At 43.1% G+C, this 17,098-nt stretch overlaps 1 protein-coding gene across 3 annotated transcripts in view; it reads right to left on the bottom strand.

Moving 5' to 3' along the window:
* LOC124616046 (aryl hydrocarbon receptor nuclear translocator homolog) overlaps positions 1 to 17,098 on the bottom strand; it is a 525,437-nt gene that overhangs the window by 43,386 nt on the left and 464,953 nt on the right. For all 3 annotated transcript variants that reach the window (XM_047144275.1, XM_047144274.1, XM_047144273.1), the window contains one exon: positions 1,410 to 1,582. In XM_047144275.1, the coding sequence (XP_047000231.1) occupies positions 1,410 to 1,582 (173 nt within the window). The remainder of the gene's footprint in view (positions 1 to 1,409; positions 1,583 to 17,098) is intronic.

Here is a 17,098-nt window from a genome sequence, read left to right as displayed (position 1 = left end):
AGGAACCATTCCAACATTTGGCTTAAGCAATTTAGGGAATCACTGGAAGCTAAAATCTGCACGGTAGAGCATAGTCTAGACAAGAAGAGAATGGCTTTCAAAATGTGGTGGTACAGAAGAATGCTGAAGATTAGATGGGTAGATCATGTAACTAATGAGGAGGTACTGAACAGAACTGGGGAGAAAAGGAAATTGTGGCACAACCTAACTAAAAGAAGGGACCAGTTGGTAGGACACGTTCTGAGGCATCAAGGGATCACCAATTTAGTATTGGAGGGAATCGTAGAGGATAAAAATCATAGAAGGAGACCAAGAGATGAATACATTAAGCAGATTCAGAAGGATGTGTGTGGGTTGCAGCAGTTACTCGGAGATGAAGAAGCATGCACAGGATAGAGTAGCATGGAGAGTTACATCAAACCAGTCTCTGGACCGAAGACAACAACAAAAACACCTTTGAGGATACTAAGAACCTAAAACGTGTAGGAACCACAGTTCCATAGTTCTAAGTACTGTTCCCCTAGGAGGATTGATATTATTACATTACTCTTACCAACAGAAATCAAGAACCAAAAATGTTTGAGAGCCACTATTCTAGGCAATGTTCCCTGATGTGGACTGATATTATTATACCACTCTTACCAACAAGACTCTAAGTTTCTGCTGGAGGTGTCAGAAAGAAGGAAGAAGGATGAAAGTTAAATGTCTTGTTGACAACAAAGACATTAGAGATGGGTCATAAGCTAGGAATGTGAACAGATGGGGAAGGAAACTCACTGTCATTTTCAAAGGAACCATTCCAACATTTGGCTTAAGCAATTTAGGGAATCACTGGAAACTAAAGTCTGCATGGCAGAGCATAGATTTGAATCACTGTCCTCCTGAATGTGAGTCCAATGTGCTAACCACTGTGCCACCGCATTTGGTAAGTGTCACAGAGGGGCAGGGTCCAAGTTTCACAGCCTTATAGTAGAATCAAGGTAATAACCAACTTGGTATACTCTACAAGTGAACCCAAAAGTTATGCATCTGTTTGATGGTGAATTTACAAATTCCAGAACTTAAGTATCATCTTTATACAATAAGACACGATGAGACAGTCTTATGAACTTCACAAATTTGTCTCTCTACATAAAGTGCTAAAATAGCATGTTTGTATTGAATGTACTACTAGACTCAAAAGGTAATCAAAATCATTTGGATGCAAAAAATTACATTATAATCAGCTTAATACTAAAACTAGGAGTAAATTAGTAAAACAGGATTTTTAGAATGAAAAAATAATCCTCAATTATGGAACATTGCACTATTTCGACGCAATTGCATAAAGGAATTACCGGCAACCAATCTAGCTCTCCTAATTAAAATAATCAACAAAAATTTCTTCCCATACAGACAAAAATACATACCTGTGGTTGATTTAACACTGGAGCCACTGAATCCGAGACATAAATAACACGACCAGTATCACAAGTTACAACGAAAAGGAAACCATCTGCGGCTTCCAAGATAAGGTGCTTGAGTTCTTGGTCTGTGAGGAATGATGGTTTGTATGTCCCATCCGTGCTCGTATTGCCAGTGCCTGAAACAATAATATGGTAATGTAGTACACGCAAATCTAGCATTATCACTTTTACATGTCACCTTATTATCACTTGATTTCTTTCATCTCCCTTATACACTTCAACAACAAAAACTCTATTATAGGAACCGCATAAGGCTTTACTCAAACAAATCAGACAGTGATTTCAGTTCTGAAAATTAGTAATGCTATTTAAAAGTGCTGAAAGATAGCAGAAGAGGAACAAATGGATGATTAAAGATTCTACTGTTCCATATTGTGTAACAGCCTGAATTTGAGTTGGATTAAAACATGTCTGTGCAGAGAGAAGGAATAAGGCAAAGTGTGGAAAGGAAGACAAAATATATGGGGAATGTATGGGATAAAAAGCTAGCATAAAACAAGTGACTGATTGCTCAAAGAGAGGGACAGAAGAATGCCTTTTATTTAAATCAACATAAATACTCCATAACATGAAAAGAATGTCTAGTAAACTGTGCTCTAAACTGCACACCTTGAACAGCTACGAGCATTTGTTCAGTATATGAGATGTGTTTCACAATAGTGAAGATGAATTGGATTAGGGAAATCCAATTGTGGAAAAAATCTCCTATCAGTTCAACACCTGATGTTTGGTTATTCGAAGTATCATCAAGTCCGACAGTTGGTAAATTAGTTTATGTGTTATCCATTTTGGTCCCATGGGAATTGGGAATACATCAGGTCATCACCAGTAGAGCCCTATGCTGGTATAAGGCTAGTGTCTCAGGGAGATTGCCCAGTATTCCTGAAGCTACGTCCATGACACAGCTTTCCAACTGCCAAGCACCCCTGAGCATAGATCACGTCACACTTTAGATTGGACAATACAGGCGAGTATTATGGAAATGTTACTGAACACCAGACCAGTCCAAGAAGTGGAAAACATCAGTGAGAAATTGGACCAGATCGAGATCAAAGCCTTGTTTGGAGACACAGAGGAAACTTCTATGAGAAAAGGAAGGCAAAGAATTGCTTCCTAAGAACAAATCGGCAGAACTCTGAGAAAAAACTGTCTTCAGAGAGAAGTGAGTAAATGGACCCTGACCATTTCCAAGGGAATAAGAGAACAGGAGAGGAGACGATTACTCCCACTCCCCAGGATAACCAGACCCAGAAAAAGCTGAGCTAGAAAAAAATAATTAGACCTACAGTACTGTTGTCTCGGTTTTTTGAATGACAGCAATTCACCAAAGTCATTCACTTGTTAACATGGAAGTTAGTTCAGATCGCTATCTTGCAAAGGACTGTGGAAGATCTAAGTCAAGGGCTCAACTCCAGGATGGTCTATCTGGACGAAAGTGCTCTAATCTTTATCTGTGTGAGGATGAGAACAGGAGACTGGCTAAAGGAGATGGTGCTCAAGGTTCCTCCACGGGATGAGCCAAAGTTGCTGGCCAAGACGACAGAGGAAGTCTTCACGACCGTGAAAATATCAATCTGGGTACCTAAACTACTTAAAGATGTTTCTCCAAAGATCCTGTTCGAAAAAGCACAGGCGCAGAACCATAAAGTATGGATATAAGATTGCACGATAATTAACTGGAAGGTTGCATCTGACGGTCAAAGCCCTCTGGTGGATGTAATGCAAAAGCAAAACCTAAAGCAGTATTTAGCGTTCTCGCGGATTACTGTCTGAGTTGTTACCGACATCAGAAGTGAGAATGACGGCAACCTGCAACTCAGTGAGAGGGCAACTGCCTCCTAGAGTCGCTTTCTGGGCAGACAGGAAGTGGATGAGGCCCTGGTCCACGGACCTTGTTTATACAACACGAGCGTATCAAGTCTTGGAGGAACTGGAGATAAGCTGATTTACACCAGAGTAAAAAAAACACGGAATTGCATTTGTGTTAAGAACTGAATTTCACTCATGCTGATAGAAACTTCGGTTCCGGGAATTTATCGACCAACAGGATAAAACAGCACGATGAAGGGAGTACGACGGAGTCTGTACTGACCTCAGCTTACCTCCCTTAAGAGGACTGTGTTGCGGAATGAACAACTGCTGTTTTGGTGCAATGCCAGTCCCCATAACCTAGTGTGGAGAAGCACCAACACCGACACTAACTGCTTGGATACCCTTTGGAGAACATTCCGAGATCTTGAATAGCGTTAAGGATTCTATACTTAAAAGCAGAAGGAGGGACGAAGTAATTAACGTAATTTTTGGGTTGAATTGGGTGTTGAACAGACCATGGTCTATAAGAATCTTAGGATAACGAGCTATGACTCATAAAGTAAACATCTGAACTCACGCCAATGAAGTTTAAACATCGATAAGAAATCCAGTAAATTTAGAGGAAACGGGAATTGAAGCGACACCTGCCACTGTGACCTTGTACGTGGAAAACTGTCTAATCGCAAAGAAGTTCACAAATAAGAATGCATTTTTTATGGAACAATTCCAAAGGAAGCGGGCGAGGAACTGTTCAACTCTGCAAGAAGGAGAGGACAAGGGTAAAATATCAGGAGGTCCTTGCCAAATAAGAGTACAATCTTGCTATTAAGCAAGCGAAACAATCATCCTGGAATGTATTCTGTGAGGAGTTGGAAGGTACAGCTGCTTGCGCTAGACTTCATAAAATCCTCACTAGAATACACCTAATCCAGGAGGCACACTAAGGAAGAAGGATGGTGGGTATACAAGGACACTGCAGGGGATATCGGATACGCTTTTCCAGACTCACTTTCCTCAATGCACTCCAGGAGACAATACAAAGTTTCAGTCTCTGTGAGGCGTTGGTTTGCAGGTAACCAACGGAAGAACTGGGAATCTGTCAGGGTATGTGGCTACTTTAAAAAAAAAAATAAATAAATAAATAAATAAAATAAAAAAAAAAAAATCCAGCGAACAGAGGGAACGATTCAATCGTTCCAAATCACCAGGCCCAGGTGGAACTTTTCCGGCTCTACTGCAACAAGTAGGAGAGGGATCAATCAGGCTCCTATAGAGTCTGTTTCGGGTTAACCTAGCGATCTAGCAACCTAGAATCTCCCCTAATGCATGGAAGGCAGTGAAGGCTGTTTCCTTTCCAAAGGCAGGGAGAACTGATTGTACCAAGGCTAAGGATATGAGACCATTCAGTCTGTCCTCCTTTCTTTTAAAGACATTACAAAAACTGGTTAATGTGCACGTTAAGGGAAAGAAGGTTACCAGAGTTCCCTCCACAGCAGGGCCGGCCACGGCGCGCCAGAGTTCATACGAGCAGCGTGTGTGGCCAGCGTGCGAGCCAAGGCCCAGCCTGTTACTCGGCTTTCCTCAGTCCTTTCAGGAAGTATCCGGAATTGGTGACATTTCAAAGAAATGGTCAAATGGCTCTGAGCACTGTGGGTCTTAACCACTGAGGACATCAGTCCCATAGAACTTAGAACTACTTAAACCTAACTAACCTAAGGACATCACACACATCCATGCCCGAGGCAGGATTCGTACCTGCGACCGTAGCAGTAGCGCGGTTCCAGACTGTAGCGCCTAGAACCGCTAGGCCACGCGGCCGGCGCTACATTTCAGTTAGCACTGCGATGCGGCATTTTGCGGTCGACACAACTCTGAGTTCGGCAGAATCGTGGTATCAGCGCTGTTTACCCTTCGCTACATGTTCGTGGTACGGAGAAAGTTTACAGATCCAGTGGCTATTTGCACAAAAAGAGGCAGTCTAGCGATCTATCGTCACAATCTTTTAAAATGAATGGGAATGTCAGAAGAGAGAGATGAGAATTCTCAATTCAAACAAGCGGCAGGTACTGCTTATTTGCTACGAAACGACATCATAGTACCATGCAGAAAGAATTTAAACTTTTAGATGACAAGGAAAGAGCAAAAGATTACAACGATCGACAGAGGGGATTCATTGTTCTGTACATCAAGAAGCACTTTGTGGAATCGCACCCATTATCCCATTTTCAGGTACAACGATTTTCAATGGAAGTGAACGAAGAGTATGGAGACTTCATACATTACTGCAAAGTGTGTTGCTTAAATCAAGCGGCATGCCTGGAACGATTTTTCGATTTAAATCTCGCTATTGTTAAATTTATGAACGGTATGGAAACGAAAATTACGGCATCCGGAATGGATTGCAGACAACATTTTAAGTAGACTTGGCTGCATACTGCCCTCAGTAACAATTTCTTTCTGGTTTGACAGGGATGCATTTGAAAAGAAAATCGCGTTGTAGAAGGCAAACAATCTGACAAACACAATCCAGTTCCTAAACACACCAGTGTTAAAGAAAGCACGAGGTTTGAAGAATTCATTGTGGTCTTCGAAGAATTACAACGATAGTTTTACAAAGGCTTTGAGGACATTGTCAATCTTACATCTGTTTCTGAGACCGTTTGTCGTTTCAGTTGAAAGCGCCCCCTGTCTATATGCAGATGTAACTGACTGATCTGCAACGTAATTCCAGTTTTAATTACAAATCATTTTACACTAAAACTGTCCAGGACCTCTACAATGCTTTTCTCAGGTGTATTTTCCAGCCTCCATAACGAGGCTGCAAAAATGCTACAGTATTTCGATTGAAATATTTGTATGAAAGACCTTTTTTCGATTATGAAACTAAATAAGTCACGATTACGTGGAAACTTGAGTGCTAAACTCTGAAATTGTTTGCATCTGTCCATGTGCTGACAGTTTGCACAAGATAAAAATTATATTATGTATTCAGTGTGCCATAAATTATTAATTAATATTGAAACCTTGTTCTGTTTGTGATCTATGTTGTTGAGAAATGTGAAATATAAAAAAAAAATGGTTCAAATGGCTCTGAGCACTATGGGACTCAACTGCTGAGGTCATTAGTGCCCTAGAACTTAGAACTAGTTAAACCTAACTAACCTAAGGACATCACAAACATCCATGCCCGAGGCAGGATTCGAACCTGCGATCGTAGCGGTCTTGCGGTTCCAGACTGCAGCGCCTTTAACCGCACGGCCACTTCGGCCGGCTGTGAAATATAAAACCACGCCATATGCAGTACGACTATACTGCCATTTAAATGCTGCACGTTAACTGTTTTCCCCTCTTGACCCTCATAGCGCTCAGACAGCGCCGTGTGGCGGCGGGGGATGTGAAGCGAGGCTAAGCGCTTTGACACTTGTACCCGGACACGGCCTGCGGGCCGAATCTTGGCCACCCCTGCTCTACAGGAAAACGGACACGCATATTAACCAAGCAAATCATGTGAAAAAGCACTTCAACTTGTTCGAAAGATAAGAAAAGCTCTACACTTTCAGCAAAGTGCTCTCTGCGTCTTCCTGAGGGGGCTTTTAGCAATACAACATTCGAAACCATAGTTGGAGCTGCATAACAGTGTGGCATTAAGACCACTGTATGTAGGTGAAATAGAGCAGGCGAAAGTAGAAGTCACTATGACGGATGTGACAATGGTGACTGACACAACCAATGCGTGCCCGCAAGGTGGGGTTTTGTCCTTGCTGCTGTGGAAACTAGTGGTGAATGAACTCTTCAAAGATTTAGGTAGAGGTTACTTTTGCCAAGGATGTGCAGACAATTCAGTCACAGTAATACTTCGCACATTTGCAAGTACCATTAGAACAACTGCACAATGCACTCTGAACATTGTGCAAACCTGGTGTAAGAAACAGGATCTCATGGTTAGTTCCAGGAAAACTGTAGTTAGTAATGTTAACGGAAAGTGTATCCAGCACATATACTAGAATCTTAAGAAATCTGACGAAATTCTACCAGTCGTGGTGGTAGTGATGAAATACCTAGGGGTAGCCATGGATCCACAATTAACTCGACCTCAGTTCCAAGCCAAGATTGCTCTCACGTGCACTAGATGGGTCTTTGGCAGAAACTGGGGTCAGGAGCATGTACTGCATATACCCCTCTGTAAAAGACGTGCGATGATTTATGGGGCCTACAGTATTGTGGAATAAAGTAAAGCAGAAAGGGGCAGCTAAGGACCTCTGGAAGGTGCAGCCTGTTAGGCTTAGTAGCAAACTCACTGCTGGGATGGAGACCATCTTGGACATGTCCCCATCACATCTTTGGGAGTTACAATGAAGACAGTAGTAGGGGTACACAGGTTAAAAACTGGGAACGTTTAAGATATCCAGAAGCCCACACTAATAACATGACCAGTCGTGGAAATGTCAGATAGCTTCTAGCTGCTTCAAAAAGCCTTTCAATATAGATTTTGTAAGAAAGGAACAGAAGGGGACACTGTTTTACCGACGGGTCGAAAACAGACAAAGGTGCTGGGACAGCAGTATAAAGGGTAAAACCTAGACGAGAGAAGCTGGCAGCGGTATTCCAGGCGGAGACATTCATTACCAGACTGTGTGCGGAGAAGAATCTATGCATTTGCTAGAAAGACTGTAGCGTCTACAGTCAGACGGACAGCGAAGTAGCTCTGAAACGTCTATAAAGCCCGCAACGAGATTAAAGAGCGTCGCAAAATGCCACGAATCTTTGGTGAAGTTAGGGGAAAGCAACACGGTAAACATCCTGTGGGTCCGTGGTCACTTAGGAATTGGTGATAATGAACAAGCTGATAAAGAGGCTAGGACATGGGCGGGGTACCCTTTACAGATGAGCTACAATTTTCTTGAATTCTTCCCGTAAACAATAGTCAACCACTCACCTTCCCTACAACAGACGTTGTGTATTCTTTTCAGCTCATGCCGCTTTGCAACATTACGCCTGGACATTTAACCGAAGTGATTTTGTCAAGATGCAGTTGGCAGTAACATTAAAATGAGTTTGAGAGTGGCGACCCCGTAACAGTAATAGCGTTTATACGGGTACTGCTGGTTCCCTCAAAATCAGACAGACGTATCATACCAGTTACGACCCGACGTTGGTTGAACAAAGGGCACCGGAAAGGAAGGACTCTGTATTCACTGTACACTGGGGTCTCATTACTAGCCACTTACATCAATGTACAAATCACAAAATGAACACGGAGGAAATTGTTATGTCATTGCCACTAAAAGTTATATTTGTTACATTTCATATACAAGATTAAGACAGAGGTATAGATTACACTTTATACTGGCCAGGTTGAATTCTCTGTTTCTCTTCTTGAAGTTTGGCATGGTGGGGCTCCAAACTGTTAAAAGTAATTAGCAATATGTAGCAGAAGACTGTTACTCACTGTTTATTTGCCCTTCTATGGCAGATTTTGTACATTCATTCCACTCCGCGTCACTTCACAATGTTGCTCCTACAAGTTAAATTAATGTATCTCAGCTCAGAGTTGTACTGATGACGGCAATTATTGAATGACATTGCTTATCTCCAAGTTCTTCTCGCGTGAAAATGTTATCTTAACTGTTTTGGTTTTGCTGGAGTTGCTCAACCATGAAACTTAGATACAGATATTACGTAATTTGGGAACGAAACACTAGATTTACAGTGTGATGCAGAGTATATCTGTGGCGAATTCGTCAAATTCAAAAAGCAAAGCTTATACGGAAGACTGTCACTGTAACTATATTGTGTTAAGTAAATATGAAACTAATACGTTTTGGTGAAATTCCGTTAAAATCTGGTAGATGGTGGTGGTGGTTAGTGTTTAACGTCCCGTCGACAACGAGGTCATTAGAGACGGAGCGCAAGCTCGGGTTAGGGAAGGATTCGGAAGGAAATCGGCCGTGCCCTTTCAAAGGAACCATCCTGGCATTTGCCTGAAACGATTTAGGAAAATCACGGAAAACCTAAATCAGGATGGCCGGAGACGGGATTGAACCGTCGTCCTCCCGAATGCGAGTCCAGTGTGCTAACCACTAAAATCTGGTAGATTTTATGTATGGATTTCCAAACACATCGAGAGTGAATACGCGCCCCACCACACAGTGCCCGTTAACTTACGAATGCGCTTTAAATTCAACACGCTGTCGGCAGAGTGCAGGGCGGCGGGACAGTGTTAAGAGTGGAATCCGCACAGTCGCAGCGTGGGGCTCGCGTGCGTGGCTCCTCGCCGCCCGCGACCTATCGATCGCTACAAAAATCGCGAGAGCGCGACCTTGTAGCGGCACAACAGGTAGCGCGCCCAGACGTCCCCCGCCTTAGCCATTCCAGACCATTTGTGCATTTAGATAGCACGGGCGCATGTGCTGTGCATCTAGAGCCGTACGCACTCATCAGTCCCCACTTAACGGCACAACAGAAATGTACAACGAACGTTCGAGTTCTAAAGGACCGCCACACGACAGAAACTTGCGATCTGTCTTAAAACAAGCGGCCAGTCTTTGGGTATGCGTGACACAGTTGGCAGCTACAAAGACCTAACGGCAACGGTAAGAGTGAGACGATATTCTGATATCAGAAATGATTATGGTTCCACTACATGAACAGCGATTAATCGTTCGTTTCTCCACCTGCGTTGTGTGACACCCATCCAAATTCGTCACCAATTGTGTGAGATGTGTAGTGATGGCGTCATGAATGTGAAGAAAGTGCGTTCATGGATGTGACAGTTCAAAGAAGGGTTAACGTCGTGCGACAACGAACCAAAAGAATCTCGGCCTCACAACGGTTTGGTCTCAACATGTAACGCAGGTGGAGACAGTTGTTTTGGAGGATCGTCGACTGAGCGTGAAAGATACCGCCTCCGTAGCGGTCGCTTCCATGGAATTTGTGCACACAGTCAAGCACGATGAACTGAAAATTTGGAAAGCTTCCTCGGGGGATGGGTTGCTACATATGCTGGTGGACTACTTCAAGTCTGTGCGCGTGGAATTTTACCAGGCGATGTTGACAAGTATCAGGAACGGGACTTGCTTTTCAACAACTGTGAAAATGGACGAAATGTGGATACAGTTTTTCAATACTGAAGCGAATGGCCAGTCATCTCGGTGGAAGCATAAAAGTTCATCGGAAAAAATAAAATAAAAATACTGAGTAAGGATCAATTCTGAAAAAAATGCTGGTGGGCTGTTTTGGGACAGCGATGGCGTAATCCTTATTATGTTATTCCGTTCCAAAGGTGGCAAGCGCGAGCTACCAAGATATTTGAAGAACAAGTGCTAGAACTGCGAGAAAAGGCCGGAAAAGACCGCGCATGTGCTCTTCCGCCAATACAATGCATAGCCGCATTGGCCGAACACGACGCTAGAGTTTTTTCTTGTAATCAACTTCGATGTGGTTTCTCACGTTCCTTACTCATTAGACCTGGCTCCTAGCGGTTTTTGGCTTTTTCCAAAGATGAAAAGCACACTCTGTGATGGCACATTCTCCGGTCGTGCCGTTGTTACATCAGAGATCACCGTGATTCGAACTGGCAATTTTCAGGTCCACTGTTACCACACTTGTCGGTATCAGACAAAGAGGGCGGTGTAGCGTGTTTGTTTAGCTATAGGACGCCAAACAGCTGCAATTCGTAGTGAATAGGCGTAGATAGCATATGCTGAGAAATTATTATGCAGGATGTGTATGATCCCTACATAATTTTACTTGTTGGTTTTCTTTTTTTTCTTTTCTCAAAATATTCTCTCAGATGACTACTTTATTTTGCCTTCAGGTGTTAAGATAATTATGGAACTCTTCGAACTTGAGATCGAACCAGCTTGTTAGAACTTTTTCACAAAAGCAGACGACAGTAGTTGCCAAAGAGGCTCGTAGGACAACCATGGCCACCACGATGATGGAGGAGAACCTCCTTTTGGTTATGAAACGATTCCTGTACGGTCTTCGGATCGCTCACTAGAAGCGTGTTTAACCTAACTACAAAAAATGTTATCCAAAACTTTACCCGCGTATTTTTCGATAAAGCATTTCTCAAACTGGCGGGAAATATAACGATTGATGCCGGCACTCTACACTGAATTCTCTATCAGCGTACGTAGCCGTTTGCGTATCTGCAAAAGTCTATTTTCGGTGCCCGTTTTTGTCTCGAAAGGTAGCTCGAAAAACATGACATTTATTTCAACACGTCACAATTTTGCTAGAACTTAATATTTTTCAATTATCCTGTGTATGTTAACAGAAAAATTTTCAAAATGACTTACACAAAATTATTCTGTTACAGGTCCAATACGAGAAATTCGGGAATTCCCGCGGATGACCAATGTTCCGGCTGCAAGGAGTTCTTCCACTTGGTGCAGCAACTACAGGGGGCGTCCGATGTGAATACAAAAATGACTTCTTACAGACAAAAGTGTAAGGAATAAAACTATACAATCCTATTTAGGGTTACTTTTTATTTTAAGGAATCATGAAGATCACCTGTCTTTCACGCGTTCAAAGAGAACTATCCCCTCAATACAAGGAGTTGATATTCTACAATGACTCGTTACCGAATAACCTGATTCGTCTCTAACGATCTCGTCGTCGACGGGACATTAAACCCTAATCTGGTTTCCTCCCTTCGAGTATTCTGACGCTGACTTGTTATGTACGCAGTGTCCCTTGAACCGTAAAAGAAGGATTTGGATACTACAAATACGAGGGGGCGTGCTGAAAAGTAATGCCTGCGAAATTTTAATATGAAAACTGTTACATTCTACATCTTGGTTCTTCCGGTCTACATATTTATTTCTCAAAATAGTCACCTTTACGACGAATACATATCTCCCAACGAGAGATCAGTTTGTTGACACCGTCAGAGTACAATGTTTGACTTTGTTGACGGAACCATAACATCACCTCTGCTTGCAGCCCTCCATCACTATCAAAGTGAAGTTCTCGGAGGCGTTCTCTAAGTTTTGGAAACAAATGAAAATCGCATTGGACCAAATACGGACTGTATGGAAGATAATCGATGACAGTCAACCCAAGGTGTCGGATTGTTGCAGATGTCGCAGCGTTCGTGTGTCGTCTGGCATTGTCATGCTGAAGGACGAACTCTTCGAATTCGAAACACTATTACAGGCTGTCGCTCACGCACCGGCATAGTTGCGTTACACACCGTCGTGTTACACGCAGCAATTCGGAGCCCTCTGGGGGCAGAGGGCTCCAAATACGTAGACATGAGGAATAATGATGTAGAATGTTAAAAACACTTGTTTTATTTAAAATACTTTAAGAGTCTTCGCATAAAAAATTCGAATGCATTACTTTTCAGCGCGCCCTCGTAGATCAATCAAACTACTCCTTACCTTCTGACAACTGCAACATCACATGCACTGATTGTTATGTTTTGTCACAGTTCAGCACAATATGAGTTCTGTTATTAGACAGAAATGTTTGTTTAAAGTAACTGCGCGAAGGTCATTCACCAGTATACCAACGGATTGTACAGCATCACATAACTGACTGCCCCACACGCTCTACCTACGGGATACCTTTCCTTATTGCTCTTTCAACCATTTCATCAAGGCTCTGTTTACTTACACACACACACACACACACACACACACACACACACACACACACACACACAGCAAGGCTCGAATCTAGAAACTCCACTTACCGAAACAGCAACGCTTTCACGCCTGAGGATGGAAACTGTCGTAAGCTTTGGCGAGTGCGACAATCTCAACAGTCACATCACAACTCGTAGCGACTGGAGCCTTGTAATCTACGCTCCTGACAATGTCCCTCCACGAGAAGAAGTGAATTAGCGTCGTATCTGGTGACAGAGACGCATGCTGAATAGAAACATCTCGATCATTCCTTCATTACCCACACCCTAGCTCAAAGCGAACGCTGAAGCCGTGAATGACGGGTACCGACGTCCACTCAAGTTGGAACTGGCTACGGTTACTACACTACTGGCCATTACAATTGCTACGCCAAGAAGAAATGCAGATGATAAACGGGTATTCACTGATTGTACTAGAACTGACATGTGATTACATTTTCACGCAATTTGGGTGCATAGATCCTGAGAAATCAGTACCCAGAACAACCACCTATGGCCGTAATAACGGCGATGATACGCCTGGGCATTGAATCAAATAGAGCTTGGATGGCGTGTGCAGGTACAGCTGCCCATGCAGCTTCAACCCGATACCACAGTTCATCAAGTGTAGTGACTGGCGTATTCTGACGAGCCAGTTGCTCGGTCACCACTGACCAGGCATTTCCATTGGAGAGGGATCTGGAGAATGTGCTGGCCAGGGCAGCAGTCGAACATTTTCTGTATCCAGAAAGGCCCGTACAGGACATGCAACACGCGGTCGTGCATTATCCTGCTGAAATGCAGGGTTTCGCAGGGATCGAATGAAGGGTAGAGCCACGGGTCGTAAACACCTGAAATGTATCGTCCACTGTTCACTGTGCCGTCAATGCGAACAAGAGGTGACTGAGACGTGTAACCAATGGCACGCCATACCATCACGCCGGGTGATACGCCAGTATGGCGATGACGAATAGACGATTCCAATGTGCGTTCACCGCGATGTCACCAAACACGGATGCGACCATCATCATGCTATAAACAGAACCTGGATTCATCGAAAAAAATGAAGTTTTGCCATTCGTTCACCTAGGTTCGTCGTTGAGTACACCTTCAGAGGCGCTTCTGTCTGTGATGCAGCGTCAAGGTAACCGCAGCCATGGTCTCCGAACTGATAGTCCATGCTGCTGCAAACGTCGTCGAACTGTTCGTGCAGACGGTTGTTGTCTTGCAAACGTCCCCATCTGTTGACTCAAGGATCGAGACGTGGCTGCACGATCCGTTACAGCCATGCGGATAAGATGCCTGTCACCTCTACTGCTAGTGATACGAGGCCGTTGGGATCCAGCACGGCGTTCCGTATTACCCGCCTGAACCCACCGATTCCATATTCTGCTAACAGTCATTGGATTTCGACCAACGCGAGCAGCAGTGTCGCGATACGATAAACTGCAATCGCGATAGGCTACAATCCGACCTTTACCAAAGTCGGAAACGTGATGGTACGCATTCTCCTCCTTACACGAAGCATCACAACAACGTTTCACCAGGCAACGCCGGTCAACTGCTGTTTGTGTATGAGAAATCGCTTGGAAACTTTCCTCATGTCAGCACGTTGTAGGTGTCGCCACCGGCGCCAACCTCGTGTGAATGCTCTGAAAGGCCAATCATTTGCATATCACAAAATCTTCTTTCTATCGGTTAAATTTCGCGTCTGTAGCACGTCATCTTCGTGGTGTAGCAATTTTAATTGACAGTAGTGTAATTACCAGCGTTGCACCCTACAAGAAGTGCGAGAGGATGCGTTTATCTAAAGTTTAATGTAGCATCTGTTCAGTGTCAAGGACGGTATTTTTCCCACATCAATCCAACCATCTGACAAAAATTTCAGTTGAAGCGCTCGACACACGGGAGCACGCCAATTTGCGTCATTCCACATTTCGCTGTACCGACTACTGAACGTGCCGCCACTCGTAAACATTGCTTCGTCTTTCACAATATGAAAACATAACGTACGTATGTTCTCGCATTTTAGCAACAAGTCAAGTGTTGTATTACCAGGGATGCCTTGTCCTAATTCCTTCACATTCCTATTTCAGAGAGCGGGATAATGCGAACAATAAAACATCACACTACTTGCTACATGTTTCATTCGTCCGAAGCAGAGGAATAAGCCCCAAACCCTTCCCTCGGGAGCAAAATGCGTCACAGAGCTTCCGTCGTTGCTCCCAGGCACACACTTGATCGTTAAATGGCCGGAGAACAACGGGCAAGAATGGTAATTGCTCTGTAACGAGCCACTGAAGCCTACGGATTTATTACACCAAAACTTCGCTGCACAAATTCTTAACGTTGTCGGCGCAGTTTACATGCATTACGAGGACGTTTTTCGTGATCTATGACTTGATGGTCAGTGATATCCAGCTATTTCCGATAGGAATTCATCACCACGTAACCGCATTCTGCCGTTTCGTTGTCTCGTAGTGCGATAATCACAAGTTCTAGAGCCGTAACGGGCTTAATATGACTTCTGCACTCGTTATTGCGTATATCCCCCACAGTTATACAAAATAATGACTACAAGTGTGCATTCGTGTACCTGACATGAATACAAATTGTACAAACAAAATATAACACCAAGGCGAGAAGAACACTTATTACGACGTATGTGACTACTAAAACATGAAATGGCTGTCTGAGCCAAGCTGCCAAATTTCAACAATAAGAAGTTGTCCTAGTACGAACTGCAATGGCCTTTGGGGAAGACTTCAGCCTTGAAACAGACAGAGGTGGCGCAATTCGAGAGGACGATGGCTCAGGCCCGCGTTCTGCCATCCAAATTTAAATGTTCCGTGATTTCCCTAAATCGCTACAGCAAATGCCGTGACGATTCCTTCGAAAGGACGTGGCCGATTCCAGAAAGCGGAAACATGCGGTCAGACAAGCCTAAGCTTTTCTATTCTTATTATACTTAGCGAACGTATTTTTTTTCTATGTGGAGTTGGCAGCATCAGCTTTGCTTCGCGCGTTACCAAGTTACTGCTGACACAGCACATTTTTCAGTCCTCGCCCTGCTATCTCAACTCAGTATTACGCCGGTTGTGCTATGTAGAAGTAAAAAGTGTTTTTATTGGTTTTGTACGTTGAGTGAAAAGTCCATTAAAAGAAGACCTTATACGAATAATATATTAAGCATGGAATCATGTTTACTGAAATAGACAATGTCCAACTGCCACAGTGCGTTGTGTGTTATCATGTCCTCAATGACTACTCACTGAGGCCTGTACGTCTGGGATCTCATCTAACATCAACTCATCCAGCGTACGAAAAAAACCAAAAGAGTTTTTTGTTGGAAAAGAAATTCTTTAAATCGCATGAAACTGGATACTAATGGAATCTTTCAGCAGGAAAATGATAAAGTTATTGAAGTAACATATGAAATTTCTCTCGTAATAGCGACAACAACAAAAATTAAATTAAATTAAAAAAAAACCTCTTAAATTACTGCTGGAACGTTAAGCAAACCTTCCATTTTTAAAGCAACCAGAATTGTTTTTGGAGAAGAGTCAGTGAAAAATGGATAAGATACCTCTTTGAAAGAACAGTGTGCAATATAGGATCGAAGAAACGACCCTGAATGTGAAAAAACAGCTAGTTAAAATACTGAAAATGTCTCCATTTTTTACCTTGCAGTGTGGCGATTCTACCAATAGAGCACGAGAGTGTAACTGAACAGAATACTGGCGATTTGTGGTCGAGAAGAAAGTAATGGAAGAATTGAACACTGCACTGAAAATGATTATATGTCTAATTAATTATACGCGTAATTCATTTTTCCGAGTCCTACGTAATGATCTCAATGGTGAACACCAATCATGAATCTTTCATAACCAAGTCCGGTGGCTTTCGAAGGACTCTGTGCCAAGCAGGCTGTACGAATTGAAATCAAGAGGTAGAAATGTTTATTTTAAGTCAAAGGAAAGCTGAGCATACCTTTCAGATTTATTTGAAACCCTGAATAATCTGACTTTGAAAGGACAAGGTAGAAAAACCACAATAATGTATGCCAATGAAGTCATAAGGGCCTTCTTCGAAAAGATACAACAATGGAAGAGTCGCCTGGATGCTCCCTTGACTAACTTTTCGTAATTCCCTCGATTCAAGGGACTTCTAGATAGGCAACTGT

This window comes from Schistocerca americana, chromosome 5, assembly GCF_021461395.2.
Source record: "Schistocerca americana isolate TAMUIC-IGC-003095 chromosome 5, iqSchAmer2.1, whole genome shotgun sequence".
Lineage (NCBI taxonomy): Eukaryota > Metazoa > Arthropoda > Insecta > Orthoptera > Acrididae > Schistocerca > Schistocerca americana.
The sequence above is the reverse complement of the archived record's forward strand: the minus strand, read 5'-3'. Positions and strand labels throughout refer to the sequence as shown.